This window comes from Mesocricetus auratus, unplaced genomic scaffold (assembly GCF_017639785.1).
Source record: "Mesocricetus auratus isolate SY011 unplaced genomic scaffold, BCM_Maur_2.0 Super-Scaffold_100013, whole genome shotgun sequence".
Classification (NCBI taxonomy): domain Eukaryota; kingdom Metazoa; phylum Chordata; class Mammalia; order Rodentia; family Cricetidae; genus Mesocricetus; species Mesocricetus auratus.
The window spans coordinates 17,824,371-17,846,997 of NW_024429196.1; the positions used below are offsets into that span (position 1 = coordinate 17,824,371).

The following is a 22,627-nucleotide window of genomic DNA, read 5'->3' on the forward strand; positions in this document are numbered from 1 at the left end:
TAAAACATGAATGCCTGAGTTATGTGTAATCCTAGCATGAACTAGGATTGACACAATTATACATGAATAATTCCAAATGTAGTTTCTATTAGTTTCTAGAACTAATATTTAATTATTACCAGTTTCCTTCCTTGTTATGAACTCAGCAGAGGTCCTGAAACCTCATGTTCTTGCTGTATGCACAATCAGCAACAGAAGAGCATCCTTTGTTTCTGGTGATCATAGGACTGGGTGTTTTCCCTCCTTTTTCTTCTGCTGCCTCTGATTCTTCACTTTTGTAAACATTCTCCTTTTAACTACTGCTGGTATTTGAGATTATTCATGCTATTCCTGTTGTCTATACTTTCTATGCTATTCATCTACTAATTTTATTTTATTACCATCATGGACCTATAAAACACAATTACATATAATATATAATATTATATAATTTTGTGTGTGTGTGTGTGTGTGTGTGTGTGTGTGTGTGTGTGTTTTCCTGGCATTATAAAATCTATGTGGCCAGCTCTCTGGGGAGGTTGGTGGGAGGGCATGGGAGGAGGGGAGAGAAATGGAGAGAGACCTGGAATTGACATGTGAAGCAACCTTGTTTCTAATTTAAATTTAAATTTAAAAATAAAATATATATAAAAATAAAAAAGAAAATGCAACTAATAATAAACCTTTCCTAAACATTAATTTTCAAGGCTTAATTGGTCTTACTGGATATTTCTAGAAAATATTCAAGTCAGACAGATTGTAAGGAAAGACAAATGTCCCTATCTACAGATGACATCATTATCTACACAGAAACTTTAGAATATATGACATAACTCAGGAATTATATGCACTGACAGAAAATAAAACATAAGACTGACATATAAAATTAATTTCATATTGTGATACCTGGCAATGGACATGAAACATTGTATACCACTTATAATATTTCAAAAGTGAAAGTAGTAGGTATAAATATACTAAATACTAATGGGATTTGTATGCTGAAACTAGTAATCACTAATGACAGGAGTCAAAGATTTAAGTAATGGAGAGAACTATGCTCATGAATCAGAAGATAAAACACATGGGAGAAATAACTCTTCCAGATCCTTTCTCTTATTTAATATAATTCAGAACAAGTTAATATTTTTATATAAATTATAACTCTTTAAACTATAAATTTAATGTTCAGAGTACTGTAATAATAAAATGTGTATTAAAGGGTGACAAAGTAAATGATACCATTGCATAGTTTTAAGGAATAACAAATTAGGAGGTATCACTAGACAGTTTTCAGTTATCATATAGTTTCAATTATGTAGATTGTGTTATGCTAGTACAAGGGTAGGTACTTTGTGATAGTCAGATTTACACGACTGTCACCATTCTGATATAGAGCAACTCTTAAAACTGGATGGTTTAGTCTGTTACACAGATCTGAAGGTTGGAGTCCATTCTCAGTTGGCTGGGTTGCATTTAGCCCACCTTCAGTGAGGAAGCCCATCATGATGAGAGTATGTGGCATAGAAAGTCATAAAATTAATGATAACCAGGAAGCAGGCAGGGGAGAAAGAGGAAAAGAGACAGAACATTTTACAGTGTTCTAGGGAATATCACACAGTGACTCAGAATTTCCTCTATGTTTATGCCTTCCATATTCCACTACTTTCTCATAGTACCTTGCTGTGTACAAAATATTTAATTTAAGAACATGTAGAAATCAACAGAGCAGAGGCATCACTCAGTGTACTCTAGTCATTATAATCAATTATTTTAGACAAGGATGTAAAAGTCAAAGTAATAATAAGAAAAGAAATTAAATAGAAGGCAGTCTTGATACTGTGAAAGTAATGGGTATTTATAGGAAAATAAATATTGTTAACTTATACATTTTACAAAATAAACAAAGTGTGTCATCAATTGAAATATAAAATACATATGATAAAACTTTTAAAAGTACAGGAGAAAATTTTAGAGGCTAGGATTTCTTCCAAAGTTTTCCTAGGCATTACTTCAAAACCAAGATCCTGAAGAGGAAATATTAATACATTGGACTTCATAAAAGTAAAACTATTTGCTGCTCAAATCTCTGGGCAAGGAATTAAAACATGATCTGGGACTTAAGGGCAAAGACTTTTCACCCATATAGCAATAATGAATAAAGTTGTCTTAAAAGTTTTCTTGTTGCCGGGCATTGGTGGTGTACCTCTTAATGCCCGCACTCAGGAGGCAGAGGCAGGCAGATCTCTATGAGTTCAAGACCAGCCTGGTCTACAGAGCAGGTTCCAGGACAGGTTCTAAAACAACACAGAGAAACCCTGTCTTGAAAAACCAAACAATAACAAATAAAAAACAAACAAAACAAAAGTTGTCTTGTAAAAATATTACTTAGAAAAGAGCAAAAGAATGAAGAAGCATTTTAATAAAAAGGAAATACAAAGTTTAATAACACATACATGATAAATCCCAGCACATGGGAGGCAGTGGGAGATGAATCTCTGTTCAAGACCACCATCATCACATAATGAATTCCCAGCCAGCCAGAGGTACATAGAGAACTACTATGTCAGAACTACATTGTAGGAGTTTGTGTCCAAAAACAACAAAATGATAGTCAATATTATTAAAACCAAGACTAATAATAAATTACAATAATACTGTTCCATACCCATGAGACAGCAAGAATAAAAATAGCTACAATATCAAATGTTTAGATGTTGGAGAAAAAGTACCTTTCATTTAGTGCTAGTGTTCATTCAAGATGATATAGTTAATATTGTAAATAACAACATTGAATATTATATCCATGTCATAGAACATGAATAAGAGATTAAAAAGTGTATTTATATAAATTATGTGAATGTATCTCAATGGTATTATCCTGGGATGAAAAGAGACAGCCTGAGAAGGTCATCTACATTTTTTTCTAAAAATGATAAAATATAAAACTAGAAAACAAAATATAACGCATAGTTTTCCAAAGCTAGGAATGGTGGGAATAAGTATAACTGTATGGGACAGACCAGCAGATATACTTGTAAAGATAGAAACTACCAGCAGTGGTAATGATTTAAAAATGAGCACACATAATAAGATATAAGAAAGTTAAACACACATGTTAAGCCAAAATCACTGTTAGTTGACACTATACTACAGTTGTGTTCTGTTACCAATGCTAGAACTATATGAAGGACATAAAGACTTCTGTGCTATTCATACATAGATCCCAGTAAATTCATATTACCTCAAAATTAAAAGCAAATTGATACAATTTTACAATTATTGCAGGGTGACCTCAGTAGTAATCTGTGATAATTATTTCATTTCTACTTCCTTATTTCCTTATCGTTTTCATCAAACAATAATAACATGAAAATCTTACTATTTTGCTAACAGTGCTTTAAAAGTAGGTTCTAGGTTTAGAGAGATAGCTTCGTGATTTGGAGCATAGGCTCCTCTGGCAGAGGACCACAATTCTGTTCCCTATATCCACCAAGAAATTTACAACTATTTATGATTGAGTTGCAGGGGATCCAATGCTGCCCACTGACCTTTGCGGGCAACACATACAGATGATACACTTACAGATATGCAAAGCTATAATAGCAGATAAATTAAAATAACTAAGTCTTTAAAAATATCTCTACATGAAACATATTTGCTTGCATATGAAAATATTTTAGGGCATAGTATTTTGAAAAATTTCCCCTGAAAATGTCAATCTTTAGAAAACTTGAAATGAATTTACAAATACAAAGCATTAGAGTGATCAATAAAAACACTTTAAACATGAATTCCTCTTCTCTACTGACTATCTGAATGCAAAATTTGGACAATAGTGCATAAGGAAGAGCAGAGATCAGTGCTGATGATTCTGAATAGACAATGAAAGTTTTCTAAGCTGCAAGCCACTCAGCAGCAGCAGCCTTCAGTAATGACTTCCTAAGGCTTAGGGTAGCTGATCCTTTGCAGGAAACCTGGTTTATTAATGTACCTGACCTACTTTCTAACATAATCTCCCAAAGAATGTAAAAAAAATTCCAGTTCATGATTAATAAACTTTCTAAAAACACGCCAGTTGTTTTGGGATGATATATCACCTTTATGCAAGCCAATATTGTGATTAGTGTTTCAACATGACTTAATTGTTTCCCTTTCTTCTCTCCAGACATAATTTGCACTTAACTGTAACTGCCTTCTCTCTCTCAGCATATGGGTGCCCATACATCTTCTTCCTTTACTACATAAGCACCTCTAGAATCATTCATGCTGTATCTTCTTTTCTTTGACTCTACCAAGGCCAGGTATATTGGAGTCATCAGTGTATAGCTCACAAATAAAGGTGAGAGAAACTTGGTACTAGTGTGTCAGGTGGCATGTGTTAAATACAAATTATTTGCTTAGATTTTTACATGAATTTTGACTGAGTGAAACATCAGTTTCTAACATTTGATGGTTTAGTTTAGTTTTTTTTGACTTTGTAACATGCAAAGAGGTACATTTTGAGTAAGAACCAAACTTCAGACACTGAATTTAGATCATACTGGACTAGAAATAAGCTGTAAGAGTCTGTCTTATGATGCTGGACAGCTCCAAGTCATCCATTCAGTTTCTAGGACACACAGCTAACATTCTATAGTACAGCACACTGCACTACTAAACTAAGATGGTTCCTAGGTAAGACATATTAAATATACTTTGCTTAATTATATTTTCAACCTACAGTGATTTGCAGGGGAATGAGTCCAATATACATTTAGCAGTGTCTTACAAGTATCAAGATTTTCAGTACCCAGGCTACTGCACAAATGACACAAATTTTGCAGTGTTTCAGATGGCTCACGGACCTGAATGTAAGAAATGGGTTATACAACAAATACAACAGGGGTTAGAGAGATGGCTCAGCAGCTGAGAGAATTAGGTTCAATTCCCAGAAACTCACAGTAGTTCACAATCATCTATAACAGCAAATACAGGTGATGAGGTCTGATGTCTTCTTCTGGCTTTGGTGGGTACCAGATATACAGGTGGTGCACTGACACACTTACAGGCAAAATAATATACAGATAAATTTTTAAAAATAGATGTGTCATTGAATTCAATCTCCTACTGCCCACCCCCAAGTGATGCTCTCACTAGAAAATTACAGAATTCTAACTTGTAAATGAGAGTCAAGATAAAAACAACCTAACAGACTAATAAAATCATAAACTATAACTGTCTCGTGTAATTGTCCTTGTGCTATCATAAAAAAACACATGAAGGCAGTATGACAATTCTTCTGGTAATGATGCTTGCTGTCAAGCTTGGTGACCTATGGAAGTTTGATCCACTGCATCCAAATGATAAAATGAGAGAACAAACTCTATCGAACTGTCCTCTGAATTCCATGTGTACTTTGCAACATGCATGTGTGCACTCATATATGCTATGCACACATACATGAATGTACACAATAATAAATAAATATGTAAAACTGTATGATTGCTGACAGGGTAATAGTACAAAAATAGCTTTTTTAAGTATTGTTTTCAAATACACTACTTATCACCCGTCTTGAACCAACAATGTTTCCCATTTTAATTTAAACATAATTTCTCAGTAAAAACTGTCATGACTACCGCATTTAATGCCATGTTCCACTACTCTAAACATTTACATCCTAATTTTCCATATTACAATAGCACCATAACTTTAACATAAATACATATGTGGTAGTGCAATTATATGTTATATTCTAATTACTGTTATTATTTTACTTATATTATGTGTTGGTGTTTCTCACTACTAAAACAACCATTCTCAACTTAAATACTGCAAGAATAGAAAACTCATGCCTATATCACACTGCATTATCCCAAGTAAACAGAACAAACCTGGTATATAATGAAGAAATGAATAAATATTCATTGTTTGAAACTTTGTTAAAACTAACAAATGAATCCATATTGCTAATAAACAAGTACTTAGTGAATTTTGGCTCCTTATTTCCTCTTTATTTTGGCCTGTGTACTTTGTTGTAGTTTATGCCTCAGGGAGTTTCTGCTCCAAGGAAGATCGGAAAGATATAGAGCAGTCCTGAACTCTTCCCATGTCTGTAAGTTTTAGGCAAGAATATTATAATCAATTTTGTCAAATTTAACAAGCAGGCCAAAGTTTACTTATCAAGAAAATACTAAGAGGAAAAAGAATCCTACAAAATTAGGAAGATTCTCCATAATTTCTTTTACAAGAAAGAAGAAACCATCCTCAATATAATTATTAATGTGCCTAATACAACACTGTATAAAAAATAATTGTGCATTGTGACCAAATGACAACACTTATGTATTTGTAAGCCAGATTCAGCACTTGACAAGCATGAGAGATGATTCATCACAACAGACTGAAGAGAAAAAAATTTAATATCAACAGATAGAGAAAAAGCATTTGTCAAAGTCCTTCCAAAAACTATCAGGAAACTAGACATAAATGGAAACATCCTCAACTTCATAATAAACTACATCAACAGACAGTATATTTGATGAGAAAAAAACTTCATGCTCTACTGCTGACAGGGTAATAGTACAAAAATAGCTTTTTTAAGTATTGTTTTTCAAATACACTACTTATCACCCGGCTTGAACCAACAATGTTTCCCATTTTAATTTAAACATAATTTCTCAGTAAAAACTGTCATGACTACCGCATTTAATGCCATGTTCCACTTCATTTTGAATGTTAGACAGGGTATAATAGGGCAATTAAAATAGAAAAGGAAGAAAAAGTAAAGGAACAAATAAAATTGCCTTTGTGACATATGACACACATTGTAAAAGCAATAAAAAAGTGTCAATAGAGTCATGGAGTTAATAAGCAATTGCAACAAGGTGGTGAGAATCAGATAATATGAACAAGTCAGTTACTCTCCTATACATTAACAAGAACCAAATATAGTTTGAAAAGAGTAATATAATAAAATACTAATGTGTGAGTGTAGCAAAATATATACTAGATTTAAAGGAAGAAAACTACAAAATATATGGCACAACTATTGTGTGCAGAGGGGACTTTTTGTGGTCCACTCTATTTGGTGTTCTGTAGGCTTCCTGTACTTTCATTGGCATGTCTTTCTTTAGGATGGGAAATTTTTCTTCTATGAATTTGTTGAATATGTTTTCTGCACCTTTGAGCTGGGTTTCTTCATCTTCTACACCTATTATTCTTAGATTTGGCCTTTTCTTTGTGTCCCACATTTCCTAGATATTTTGTGTTAGTGATTTGGTGGAGAAAGGGGAATATTCCTCCACTGCCAGTGGGAGTGCCAAACTTCCCACTTTGGAAATCAGTACAGATTCCTCATGAGAATGGAAATCAGTCTACCACATGACCCAGCAATTCCACTTTTAGGAATATACCCAAAAGATGCACATTCATACAACAAGGATGTATGTTCCACTATGCTCATAACAGCATTATTTGTAACAGCCAGAACCTGGAAGCAAGCTAGATGCCCCTCCACAGAAAAAATGGGTAAAGAAAATGTGGTACATTTATACAATGGAGTACTACTCAGTGGAAGTAGAATACAATAGAATCTTGAAATTGGCAGGCAAATGAATGACACTAGAAGAAACCATCCTGAGTCACAAAAACACAAACATGGCATGTACTCATTGATATATGGGTTTTACACATGGAACAGGGGATTGCCAGCCTACAATCCCACTGTCAGACAGTCTGGGAAACAGGAGAACCCTAAGAGAGATATGCATGGTACCCCGGGAGAAGGAGAATGGGACAGGATCTCCTGTGAGGATTGGGACTGTGGGGGCTGGGGAGAGGGAGCAGATAGAAAGAGAGAGGGAGAAGAGGAGGGGAGAGGAGGACATGAGGAGCAGAAAGTTTGAGTCTGGTGAAGAATAGAGAGCAGGATGAGAGATATCATAATAGAGGGAATCATTATAGGTTTGAGGAGAGATCTGTCACTAGTGAGATTTCTGGAGATCTATAAGTATGATGCGAATTGGCAATCTAAGCAATAGTGGAGAGGCTACCTTAAAAGCCCTTCCCCAATAATGACATTAACAAATACCTTCCTTATATGCCATCCTAGAGCCTTCATCCAGTGGCTCATGGAAACAGAGGCAGACACCCACAACTAAACACTGAACTCCTGGAATCCAGTTGCAGAGAGGGAAGAGTGATGAGCAAAGGGGTCAAGACCAGGCTGGTGAAACCAACAGATAGCTGACCTGAACAAAGGGGAGCTCATGACCCAAGACTGATGGCTGAGAGACCAGGATGGAACTTATCCAGACCCCCTAAATTTGGTTGTTAGTGATGAGGCCTTGGCAATCTATGGGACCTCTGGTAGTAGAGCAGTATTTATCCCAGGCATAGGAATGGACTTTGGGAGCCCATTCCACATGGAGGGATGCTCTCTCCTTGGGGACACAGAGGGGAGGGCCTAGGCCCTGCCCAGGATGATATGACAGACTTTGAAGATTCCCATGGAGGATTTGGGTGGGGAGATGGGGGATTGGTCGTTGGCAGGAGAGAAGGGGAAGGAGAGTTAGCTGGGATTGACATGTGAAGCAAGCTTGTTTCTAATTTAAATAAAAGATACATATTTTTTAAAAAATATATGACACAAGAAATGACAACAGAGAGGGAGTTTTTTCCATAATCATGGATAAGAATACTAAATGTTACCACAATAACTAGTTTTATCTTTGCTTTTAAAGAAATTCCCAATGAAATGTTTCATGGCCGCTAACAAACTGATCATAAGTTAACACCAAGAAGGGGAAAAGCCCAGTAATGGAGAACCAAGGTCAGTGACTTCAATCTTTGCACTGAAGTTATGGTCACCAACTCATCAACACAGAATACTTTTGCTTTAAAAGAAAAAAAAAGCAAATAACTCAGCACATACCTCTAACAGATATCCCCCCAAATTAAGACTGCCCACCCCTCACTGCCCACCTGCACTCACACAGCATAACTTCAAATGCCCATCCTCTCTTCATAACCACATCCCAGGGCATACCTCTAGTAGAAACCTTGCACGCTGCCAGAGGCAAGGCCAGAATCCTGATCCCTAGAAACCAGACCAGCATCTGAAAACAGGCAGAAGCCTTGTATCCGACCAGAAGTCAGGCCGACATCTGAACTCCAGATGACCTCCAGCCAGATCAGAGGTCACACACATATATAGCCAGAACTTCAGCCCCAAACTTGGATAACAATCCACTGCAAAAGAGAGGCCATCCAAGCCATCAGTAGTCCAGCCACTAACTTGGGCTGAAACCCTCACTCACCCTCAGGCCACTGGATTCAGAAGATAAGAGGGAAAACAGAAACTAAGGAAGAAAACAGCAATTCAAAAAAGACAAAACCAAAAATTGTCACCTAGACCTAAAGTAACTCTAAACCCAGATGCATGAATGTAAGTATAAGAATGCAAACAGCAACATTCAGGGAAGTAAGTCACCACCAGAGCCCAGCCATCCCAACAGCAAGATCTGAATATTTCAAATCAGCAGAAGCATCACAAAACAATCATGAAGCTAACTGTATGATGATGGTAGAAGTACTTAAAGAGAAAATTAAAAACTCCCTTAGAAATGGACGAATAAACAACCAGAAAAATGGAAGGAATCAACAAATCCCTTAATGAATGCCAAGAAAGCCAAGGAAAGACAAGTAGTTGAAGGAAACTCTTCAAGACATGAATATTGAAATAGAAACAACAAAGAAAACACAAACTGATGGAATTAAGGAACTGGAAACTCAGGATAAGTGACTAGAACTACATATACAAGCACCACCAATAAAATTCAAGAGATAGAAGAGAGAATCTGAGACACTGATGATACAATAAAAGAAATAGATTCATTAGTCAATGCAAAGGTTAGATCTAAAAAACAAAAACAAAAAACCCTAACACAAAACATTCAGGAAATCTGAGATACCATGATAAAAACAAACCTAAGAATAATAGGAACAGAAGAAGGATAAGAATTCCAGCTCAGAAATACAGAATATATACATATTTTTAAAAATCATAGAAGAAAATACTCCTAACCTCAAAATGGACATGCCTATGAAGGTATAAGAAACTTACACCAAACAGGTAGGATTGGAAAAGAAAATTCCAGCATCACATAAGAAAACACTAAATATGCAGAACAAAGAAAGACTAGTAAAATCTGAAGTGGAAAAAGACCAAGTAACATATAAAGGTAGACCCATAACAATTACATCCTATCTCTCAAGTGAGACTAAAAGCCAGAGGTCCTGTAGAGAAGATGTCTTGTAGACTCTAAGAGAACCAGACTAACATACCCAACAAAACTTTCAATCACCATAGATGGAGAAAATAAGATGTTTCATAACAAAGTCAGATTTAAATAATATCTATCCACAAATCCAACTCTATAAACTCTATAGAAAGAAAACTCCAACCCAAGGAAGATAACTACACTTACATAAACACAGGCAACAGATAATCTCATACCAGCAAAATCCAAAGAAGGGAAACAGGGGCTCTCTCTCTCTCTCTCTCACACACACACACACACACATTACCACCAGCACAATAATATAATAACAGTAAGAAACAATCAGTAGTCACTATTATTTCTCACTGTCAATGGACTGAATTTGTCAATAAAAAAGACACAGAGTAACATGTCTGTTTGGCCCATGGGATATGCTAGGTTTAGGGTACTACAGAAATTGTGGGAGTGACCAACTAATGACTGTTTCAGCCTGTGCCTATGCCACTAGAGTAAGCCTATCCCTGACACTGCATAGAGCACTGGGTACCAGAGCTGGATGGCACAGAGACCTAGGATCTACCCAAAAACCACTGCAAAAAATATTTCAATGTAATGATGCCTAACAATATGCTGTTATACTCATAGATTGGTGCCTAACCCAACAGTCAAAAGAGAGGCTTCACCCAGCAACTGATGGAAACAGATGCAGAGACCCAGATACCCACAGTCAAGCATCAAGTGGAGCTTGGAGACTCCTGACGAAGAGAGGGAGGGAGAATTGTAGAAGCCAGAAGGGTCAAGGACACCAAGAAAACCCACAGAATAAACTAATTTTCACTCAGAAGCTTGCAGGGGCTAAACTTAAAACCAGGGAACTTGCATGGGACTAACCTAGACTCTTTGCATATTTGTGACAGTTGGGTAGCTTGGTCTTCTTGAAGGAGTGTTAACACTGGGAAGAGTAGCTGTCTCTGACTCTTTTGCTGGCTTTCAGGAACCTATTCCTCATACTGGGTCACCTTGCCCAGACTTAACACAAACAGAGGTACTTAGCCTTACTGCAACTGTACTCCATATTTGGTAGATATTCATGACCTCCCTGCCCCTTTCTGAATTTAGACTGAGGAGAAGTAGATGGGAGAGAGAGGCAGAAGGAAAGTGGGAGATGGGAGGGGCTTGGAGGAGTGGGAGAAGGAGAAACTGTGGCTGAGATTTAAAAACATTTAAAACAGCATTAATTTTTTAAAAAAATGAAAGTACATCAAATAAAATATGTATAAATATGCAAGGTTGGTTAAGTGGCTGTTGATAAAGATTTCTTAATGTTCTCTCATAGAACAAAAGTATGAACCCAGAACCCACATTGGGGAACTCACACATTCCAAGACTCCAGAGCCAAATCATTATATGTCTACTTGAAATCTCTATGTGCACACACATATCAGACAGACAAACAGAGACACGCATACACACATAATCACACATAAATCAGACAAATATTTTAAAGTATACAGATGTATAAAAATATTTTCAGCTTATGTAGAAAATTAACACATAGGTAAATCAATAAAGGCCCATTTTTTCAGTAAATTACAGTAGAGAAGTGGATGTTTACATGGGGCCAAAGGAAGTATACACGGATGGCATTCCCTTCACAAAAATAAGTGCATAATTAATTGTGTTCCCAAATGTAAGAACGAAATATAAAAATCCCATCAAACAATATGAGAAACATCTAGAAGATCTTTTGTTAAGGAAAAAAAGAAAAATTAAGACACAATATCAAAGCATAATTCATGAAAGAAATCATTGATAATCTGAGATTTATTTTTACTGAAATTGATTCTTTTTCTAGTATTTCCTAAGAAAATTCCAAGACTTGGAAAATATCTATAAAACAGATGTTGTACTCTACTCTCAGTCATGCTTCCTGATATTTACCCAATGACTTCAAACATGAATTAAAATATTTATACATGTATACATTTGTAGCCACTGAATTCAGAATTGATGAATTTATAAACAATGATTCCTTATTGGGTGAATGAATAAATAAAATTCAGTATAGCCAAATCAAATACAATTCAACCCTGAAAGGAAATAGTCTACAAAGTCTGCCCTTAAATGTGGTTTGTATATCCAGTGAAATTCTGTTTCATAAAATTAATTTTTCCTTTGCAAGAATTGTCCAATGGAGATAGCTTTTGGGATAAGGATAGGAGCTCGTGTCTACTTCCCCCTCTCAATGCTGAACCCCAAAAATGCATACTGGATACTAGGTTGCTCATATTTGTAAGTCTGGTACCTTAACTGTGAGAAGGGAGTTAAGAGGAGAATGAACCAGAACTCATTTGCAAAGTACTCAAAGGAGAAGAACAAGAGACACACAGGAAGAGACTATCTTAAGATGGGAGAGGAAAATTAATTCCTGAAAGCTATTCTCAAACTTCCACATGAGCTGTGGCACATCTATGCCTGCAATCACCCAAAACATACACACAGTTACAATAAAAAGATTTAAGACAACACACAGGAAAAAATGTATTTCTGAAAAAAAGTTATATATTTAGCAGTGGTTTAATCTAGAAACATATGTTAAGTCCTATGACTCAATAAAATATAAGTATATTTTATAAAATGGAGTAAAGCAAGCCTAAAGAATGACTAACTAATCAGACAAATGCATTTGCTGACAAATCTAACAACTGCAGTTCAATGTTCAGAACCCACACACATAGTGAAAGGAGAGTACTGAATCCTGTAAGTGGTCCTCTGATTTTCACATGTACACCATGACTCATGGGCATGTGCATAAACACATGCATGCACATACATACAGAAACCAGTAAATAAACAAATGTAATAGAATTACTTGATGGGTGAAGGATGTCAGTGTAGTTTTTTTAAAGATGTGCAGCATCGTTATTTATTGGGAATCTAATTCAAACCACAGTGAAATTCCGATTAATAAATGAAAACAAGTCAATACAGTGCTTCAGGATTTGCTTATAACCCTTCTCATATCTGCTTATCCATGTCAATCTATTTACATACATAGATGTATGCATTTGTGTTACTGATATGTTCTGTGCATCTATGTGACTAAACAGAGAAAACATTTTATATTTAACAGAAGTATATGGTATATGCCCACAAGAAAAATTTTGGGTTTTTTTGTGTATCCTTACAGAATTCATATGCTGCCTGATGTATAACTGACCCATGAACATTGATAAACTTGTTTTACACTCCAATTTTCACTATTTTCTTGATATTTAAACTGCTATAAAATTTCTACTAATCTTTTCAAACTACCTGAGTATTACCTTAACAAGGCCCATGAGTCTTGTCATGAAATGTTTTATGCCCCTTTGGCTGAAAATATTTTCTAATTTTATTGTGTATTATTAGGGAAGGACATAGTTTATTAAAATATCTTTCAAATCCTATGTAATGGGAATTTTCCTGTCATCTAATTGAGTTCACCCTATTTCCAAATATATATATATTAATATCTCTTTAACATAACTAAGGTTTTGAAATTAACTTAATGTTTAAATATATAATTTTCATTGTCTTTATATGCATATTCTCTGCATGTTAAAATGAAGCTATTCAGAATAATTGTGTCACAAATTTACTTACAATAAGATAGAATTGAAGTAATTTGATAATGCCTGCTATACTATTTGTTCTATACCATTAATAATTTTCCAGTTAAGAGAAAGTCCAGTAGGATGTTTAATGCATAAAATCCTAGCACTTTTGTGGTGTTTGAGGTAGAAGGATCCTGAGTTTGATGACAGCCTGAACTGCATAGAAAATTTGAGGCAATACTCTCAGCAGTACTCTATCTGAAATGATTGATGAAATACAATAAAATTACAAGGAACCAGAATTACAGTTATTTTCTTTATGAGCCTTTATATCAATCATATTAAATTAAGAATTTGCATATTTTAGATATACAAATCAGTGTTGGGGACTATTTCCAATGTTTTAGAGATGTTACTCAAATGCTAAAGGAACAAGTGATTTCCATTTTCTAATAGGTTGTTGTTTCACAGTTTATATTAATTTATATCAAATTAAAGCAACAGATAAGTTTGTATTATAATTCGTTATGTTCTACTCCAAAATCAGACTTATTGCATGCCAAGAATTGACTTCATTCTTTATGCTATTTGTAGATGGTGCACTACTAACAAATTATGATGCTCCAGGAGTTGTAGTTTGCGCTAGCTGTGATACATGTTAAAGTATTCTCAATAAACAGGTATACTTTTAAGCCCAAAGTCTAATTCATTATCAGCCAAAGTTCTGAAGCAGTTACTATGGTGATCTTTTTAATTGTTTCTTTGTATTCTCCCAGATCTAATTAGAACATCAAAGTTTATAGCATATGTGGAATAGTAACAGCACTCACAATTCCTTCAGCAGGTTCTAGCTACTCTGTAATTAAAACTTAACATTTAAGACCAGTAGACTGGGGACACATTAGAATGTTTAAAGTGTATAATAGAAGCAAGTAAGGCTAAGGAAAAAGGTATTCTGTAATTAGAATCAGGTCAAATATGGCTACTTTTTGTTGACTATTTGTAATCATGAGTTGAAAATTGTTTCCTTTTTCTTGTGTAGTCTCTGGAATAAATTTAATACACATGCTTCTATGTTCTGATATACACAGGTCTACTAAAATATTAAGGCATTTAGTAAAGTGATCACCCCAAAACATATTCTGTTATGTCGGCACAATATATCTTGTCTATAACCTCAGCACTTGAGAGGTAAAGGAAGGAGGATCACAAGTTCAAAGCCAGTCTCACCAACACAGTAACCTTGAGGACAGTTTGGTTCCATTAGCTGAGAGGGAGGAGTGATAAGCAAGGGGGTCAAGAACAGACTGGAGAAACCCACAGAAGCAGATGACCTGAATAAGGGGGAGCTCATGGACTCCAGACTGATAGCTGGTGTCAGTTAAGAGGCCTGTGCAATCTATGGAGCCTCTGGCAGTGGATCAGTATTTGTCCCTGGTATAAAAATGGACTTGGAGAGCTCATTCCACATGGAGAGATGTTCTTTCAGCCTGGACACATGGGTGAGGGCCTAGGCCCTGCCCAGGATGATATGACAGACTTTGGAGATCCCCCAATGGGGGCCTCACCCTCCCTGGGGTACAGAAGGGTTATGTGGTGGTGGGTTGGAGGGGTTGGTGGGGGAAGGGAATGAGGGGAGGGAGAGGGAGCTAGGATTGGTATGTGAAGTAAGCTTATTTTTAATTTAAATAAATAAAAAATGACAAAGGTTATATTACAAGTGATTCTTCAAAAACATATCTGCACTATTTAAATAATGCTTGTATTAATTAGCATGTCATTCAAATGAAAATTCCATTAAAAACACTATACAATCATTTGATACAAAATTTAACTGAAATTTAGTATATACAAAGATAAATGTAAATACTAACAGCTACATATTAATAAATGGCATTTAGGTTTACCCAAAAGTTTATGTTTATTTTTACAAATTCAAGTAACACATATCTGTGTCACATAAGCAAAAATTCTGCATACACACACATACACATGTGTGTATGGGCATAGTGTATGTACATGTTCATGTGGGTGTGGATGTGTACACATGTGCAGAAATGTGCCTAAGTGCATGAGTGGAGAGGTTGGAAGTCAATGTTAGACATCTTCCTCAATCACTCTTCACCATATTTTTTCAATGAAGGGTTTCTCATTGAGACTGGGGCTCACTATCAGGTTAGGCTGGCTTAGCAATGAGCTCCAAGGGTCCACTTACCTCCACCCTCCAGTCTTGGTTACCAGACCTGTACTATTTTCAAGTTATTTTACATGTATACTGGGGATCTAAACTCAGGTCCTCATATTTGCATGGCACACACTGGATAAACCAGGCAATCTCCCAGACCAATAACTTCTCTGAAAGAATCAGTTTTTAATACAGTTGTAGATAACTTTAGCAGAGGGAGCAATGGATCATAAATTAAAGGACTCAGGTACCAGGACCAACTTAGTACCAGTTGTGTGAATCTTAATGAAACATAAACTAGTCTTGTAGGTAGCTTCAACTATAATAAGCACTAATAATATTTGTTCCATTGTCCATTAAGGATTTCAGTAAAGATCAAGTGGAAATGAGTAAATAAAGGCTTTAAGAATTAAAAGTTCTTTGCAAGTTTCAGTTCTCATACTAAAGTTGCTATTGAAAGTACCTTTGGTTTTAAGAAGCAGACAATACCTAAGTATAACATTCTAACTCAGAACTGATAAGAGTACAATGACCCATCAACCTTCATTTTGATAATCAGTACTCACCTCATTTACAGTGAAATGAAGCAACCTTTTTTTGTGCCACACAGTGTTGCAGGATTACCTGAATGAGCACATGCAGCCCATTTAGCTAAGGGCTTTTTAATAGGTTCTGTCTAGTGTGAATCGAACCCAAACAGCAGCTCTACAGAGTTAGTCTGTATCTATTAGGATATAACAATTCATTATTTTAATATATTTTCAGATTTTAAGAGCTTCGTTTTGCTTTTTATCAACATGTCACACCGGATTATTCACGTAAATAAATGTCAGCCTTTTAAAATCAAAGTGCACAGGATTATCATTCCACATCACTTGACCTTGATGGGAGCTTAGACTCTGTTTTCCAACCAAATTGTTTCATATGGTAAATAACGGTTTCCCTACCTACTTTCCAATTTAACTCTAATTACCTTACACCTTCATGTAAAAAATATCCACTCATCAGTTTTCCATAAGTTGTGTTCAAAGTACTGAGAAGGAGAAAGGAGACCACTTAAATAGTTACATTACTATGACTACATTTGCCACTGAGATTTACTTAAAATTTATGTTAACATAAATTAACAAGTAAGGCCCTGGAAAACTTTCACTTACCACAAATGAAAATGGTCTCATCTGAATTATCTGCACAGTCATTCACAAAGTCACACAGCTTGTCCTTTAAAATGCAGTGCTTGTTAGCACACATGAATTCATCCGCAGTACACTTTCTGTTTGTGCTAAGCAATGGGGCACAATCTTGAAAGGAAACATCATCTACTGCCACATCTCCTATGTAACTGATACCACGTTTTGCCCTAAAGATAATCTAAAAAGATAAATGAATAAGAAAATCCAATTAGCATCATGCTGCCAAGAAGTCCAGAACACAACCATCTAGATTGACTTTCATAACAAATACCCCAAATAAAAGTGACCTCCATAATGATAATGGCTCAAAAAGAGTGAGCATTAGTAGAGTCTGTAATATACTCAGTGCCTGAGATTATGAGAGAAGTAATAGTACTGCCTAATACATGTATAGTTACCATATAGTCCATAGACTCCAGGCAGGAAACACGCACCCACTTCTGTTTCCTGTGCTGGCTCTCAAATCCAAAACAAGACTGTTCACTTCTTAGAAACACACACACACACACACACAGAGAGAGAGAGAGAGAGAGAGACAGAGACAGAGACAGAGACAGAGACAGAGAGACAGAGAGACAGAGAGACAGAGAGAGACAGACAGACAGAGAGACAGAGAGTCAGAGAGTCAGAGAGTCAGAGAGAGACAGAGCGCACCCAGGAATTTTGGTGTAACTATAGACTGAAGATGTACCCATAGGACTGAACTGCTGAAAAGACTCAATGAGTAGATATTTTAAATACATGGCAAAGTCCTCAGTACATACATATATACTGAGGTGTGTGTGTGTGTATGTGTGTTTGTATGTATGTATGTATTATTGCCATGGTTATTACAATGCATTGTGTTTAAATATATGGTTCTTTCAGTGTGTAGGTCATCTTTCTAAGTCTAAAGAGAAAGTAAACATGAGAATGAAGTATCATGAACAATATGTTTGCTCATTACCTTCTCAATGTATGTAGCACAGTGGATGCTCAATGCATTGTTACTGATGGGTAAGTCATAAGGAAAAGAAAAGTTTACATGCTATTCATACTTTTAACATTTAAGCAATATGAACAGACTTTTTAGTTAAATGTTGTTTTGTGAATTTTGAGTTTTAGAAAAAAATTCATAAGTTTTTGACATGCTTAAATCTCACTTAAAATTATTTTGAACATAATTTCTCCATGTCAATATTCTACATGCATAGAACTGATAGGAATTTGCTTCATAGTATGGGAATCTATGTCTGATAGGAGCGCCTCCATTTAAATATTCTCAGTGAGATTTTTTTTGTCTCCATTGAATGTCCAATTAAGTTGAGTATCTATCTTCCTTCTAATGATGCCTTATAATATGGAAAATCTTTAATTTATTCTCAAATCTTTATTTCTTAAGTCAAACTTCCTGCCTGTATACTAAATTATCTCCACATGCTTAATAAGGAAACTAGATAGTAAAATAAAGGGCAAGAAATATATGGCATTTATTCCACATGGCATTACAGGAAAGTGGGCACAGTGAAGAATCAAACCCTTATACATATAGATCAGGTAGAGTTTCCATTGTTGAAAGAGGCTGGTCTATCACAAGAAGGATCATAGAGGTATCTGCTATCTATTGACAACCACGAAATCTACTTGAGCTATACAAACAAAAGAGCAAATGCAATATTTAATAATGATACTATCAATTGAGTATTTTCAAATTCACATAACTCAACTCCATATAAGACAAAAAATAAAACATTCTTCTACATATGGTAGTAAGCTGTTGCTACCTTTATCTTAATAACCAAGATTCCCAATCAAACTACAGATATCCTAATTCTGTTTTTTTTTCTTTTCCAGTTTAAATTTAGATAAGAAACAAGGTTGCTTCACAAGTCAGTTCCAGGTCCCTCTCCCTTTCCCTCCCCTCCTCCCGATCCCTCCCCCCAACCTCCCCCCCCAGCCCGTTATCCCCTCATTCCCCCAGGGAGGGTGAGGCCCTCCATGGGGGTGTCCATAGTCTGTCATTTCATATAGGGCAGGGTCTAGACCCTTTCCCAAGAGTTCAGGGTGAGAGTGCACCTCACATGGTTCTATGGGAGTCCAAAGATATCCTAATTCTTGATAAGCCCCACCCCATGAAAACAAATACAAAGTTTCTTATCATATTGTGATTTTCACTTTTAACATTTGTACTACCTGAATTTTCTTTAGTTGTTGGATGCTTGATATTTTATACACTAAAATCTAAAGACATAAACATCAACATATACTAATGTGCTTCTAACGTATTTAATTACACAAGTCTATTCAGTACATGAAGGTTCAACCATTAAATGAAGTTTCAGAGATGGCTTTTGCAGTCACATTTACAAAACCTGTATTATAATCTCTGAGAGTCAAATCTCAGAATTGGGGAAGGTGTTCTTTCGATGTAAGAAGCTAGCGGAGAGTATAAGACTATTATCACTCAAATAAAGTGTACCTAGAAGTGTAGCTGTCTAATTGAAGAAAATTATGACTTCCTGAATTGGTAAATGTTTTATGGAAAATGACATATGTGTGTTGAACGTTCTGCATTCACACAGTACATTGAGTTGGGAATGGGAAGAGATGAGGGTAATGAGAGAAAGAAAGAAATTAGTACTCCAGAGAAAAATTAGCAAAGCCCCATCCTCACAAGCTCCTGTGGGTTACAAACCTCTGCATGCGAGTGGATGCCTAAGAACACTTCCACTTTCTTCCACTGCGGGCCTTGCTGGCCACTCTGAGCCCACACTTTGGAGGTCACATTGCCCTTTTTGATGAGTACCTGCAGAGATAAAGCAAGTAATAGGTTTTCAAATACTTAGGTTCTAAACATGTGGGATTTTCAGGTTTTTAATACCTAGATGTAGTCCCTAAGAGAAACTCTAAGACATTTTTCATTAGACATCTTCGTGTTCTATTGGGATTACATAGCACCATGAGCCAGGGGCCATCTCACAAGCTCTTTCTGATGGTGTGATAAAGGTATACATGAGTATCTGTCAGTCAAGGCCTAACATATCCAGTCACCATTTCATTAGGAATTCAACCCTACTGGCTTTATGAAAAGTGTGGTAGCAGCAGCCACAGCTGATATTTTATATATTAAGCAATGTACAAATGATTGAGAGGAAAAGCATTAAATTATTCAGTAGAACATTCTTTTGAGAATGGCTTCTTCAGCCAATTAATTTTAGCGGACATTTATGTCATAATATGAGCCAATCACAACAGCATAGGTGAGTGATATGTGCAAATACTAGCTACACTGTATGCTTCCTGCTCAAGTGTCTTGAAATAAACAAAGGTCTATTGTACTGTGTCAGGGCTGAATATAATATTTCAGTGTAGGCCTCAGATCAATTCCAGGAGTTTGAATGAATCTCCTATTATCTTTTAGATGTTGGCTGGTTATCTTCAATCTGCCAAGCCATAGTGGGGAATGCCTTCTAGTTTGCATAACAATAGATCTAGGCCCCACACCATAATGGGGGTTAGTGGGAGATGCCTGGGGGCCAGGGAGTCTGAACATGAAGACTAGGGAGGTCTCAGGATGCATTCTAGGACCATATCTAAGGTTAAAGGAAGTATTTCCTAGTCAGCCCTATATACATGATAATAGATATCTTCTGGCAGTATCTAGGACTTCACAGATCTACACTCCCCCATTCAGGGTCGAACCTGGAGCTGTTCGGCTGGTTCCAAACACAACACTAAAGATGGCTCCGGAAAAGATGGCTCCTGCAGTGTAGGACTGATATAGACTGGACCCCTGCACACTTGATATAGTTTGTACTTACTATCTCTTAAAGGTCTATGTGAAATGAGTTGGTTCACTGGGAAGGAGTGAAATCTTTGAGGGTAATCCTTTTAGTACCTTTTAGTTCACTGAGTTTGTGATCTTAATGAAGATCATAAGACTCAGTACCATTTTCTCTTTCTCTTTTCTGCTGATTTTGCTCCACAGTGAAGTCTTTCCATGATGCATTGCCTTACCACAGTCTCCCAGAGCATTGAAGCCAGTCAACGAGACTACAGACTAAAAGACAATATCACATAAACCTTTCCTCTTTATAGATGAACTGAAGTCTTCCTTACAGTACTAGCATAGTACTGTACTCACTGTGACTGAGAACTTGGATTACTCTTATCAGGAAGTTATAATCTTTGTGACTCTTCTCTTAGAATGATGCAAAATAAGCCACCAAGAGTATAACTTACCATACATGCTACTGAACATCTGTTATTCCAGTAGTTAGGAGACTAAGGCAGCCAGAACACAAGGTCAAGGCAAACCCAAACTGTGGGAAATGTTTGAGGCTACCAGGGAGGATTCATCTAAAAACAAAAGCAAAACCAAACAACACACACACACACACACACACACACACACACACACACACAGGGGGTGTAGAGGGAGAGGAAGAGAGAGGGAGTTTTTGGAGACAGGGTTTCTCTCTGGCTTTGGAGGCTGTTCTGGAACTCACTCTGTAGATAAGGATGGCCTTGAATTCACAAAGATCTGCCTGCCCCTACCTCCCCTGTGCTGGAATTAAAGGCATGCACCACTACACTCCAACATAGCATTGCTTTTTAAAATATAATTATACAACTGAACAAATATTTCAATAGAATTTATAAAGCTTTTACCTTATAGAAGAAACAGGCTCATGAGATGATTAAAATGGAAAAATTGCTTGCCCCACAGAATGACAACCATATTTCAATTGCCACCGTCCAGAGTAGAAAGAAATAACGAAGCCTGAAAGTTGACCTCTGAAGTCCACATACATGTACTTGCACTCACACACAATACACATACAAAATAATAATAGATAAAAACATAATTTCAGTCTACATTTAAGGGTGTTGTGCTTTCTAGATAAAATTCACATAAATTTACTTTAAACAACTAGTGTTATAGTAAATTATTGCCAGAAAACAAATAGTATCAAATTCTTGGTCTGTGAGTATCTATCTAATTCAACAAAGTAAAATCAAGAATCATAGCTATCAATAAAAGAAAGCCATTACTAAAGCATATTAAAAGAATGTACAGGAAGAAGGTCTTTGTATGAATGCTACATATATAGAAGTATTAACAACTAGGGAAAATCTGTAAAGTGGTATAATAATAACAAATATAAGGAGCAAATATAATACTGTTTAACTATTTGGTAATTGGTTACTTATTAATTACTACCATGGAATATACTATGTTGATAATGTTTATGATACTAATGAAAACACTAAGTAAATTACAGTGAATATTGTAAAGGAAATAAAGTGTGTGCATGTGTGTGTGTGCATGTGTGTGCATACATGTGCATATACATGCCTGTATTTTGTGTCTACCTTTCTTTTGGTTTTGTTTTGTTTTGTTTTTGAGATAGGGTCTCTCACTCAACC

The 22,627-nt window shown here is 36.0% G+C and overlaps 1 protein-coding gene across 1 annotated transcript in view; it reads right to left on the bottom strand.

Annotated features, from left to right (window-relative positions):
* Positions 1-22,627, bottom strand: part of Malrd1 (MAM and LDL receptor class A domain containing 1) — a 637,041-nt gene that overhangs the window by 329,476 nt on the left and 284,938 nt on the right. Inside the window, exons 23-24 of the mRNA XM_040755448.1 lie at positions 19,893-20,003; positions 17,183-17,396 (exon numbers count right to left, since the gene is read on the bottom strand). Coding sequence (XP_040611382.1) covers positions 17,183-17,396; positions 19,893-20,003 — 325 coding nt within the window. The remainder of the gene's footprint in view (positions 1-17,182; positions 17,397-19,892; positions 20,004-22,627) is intronic.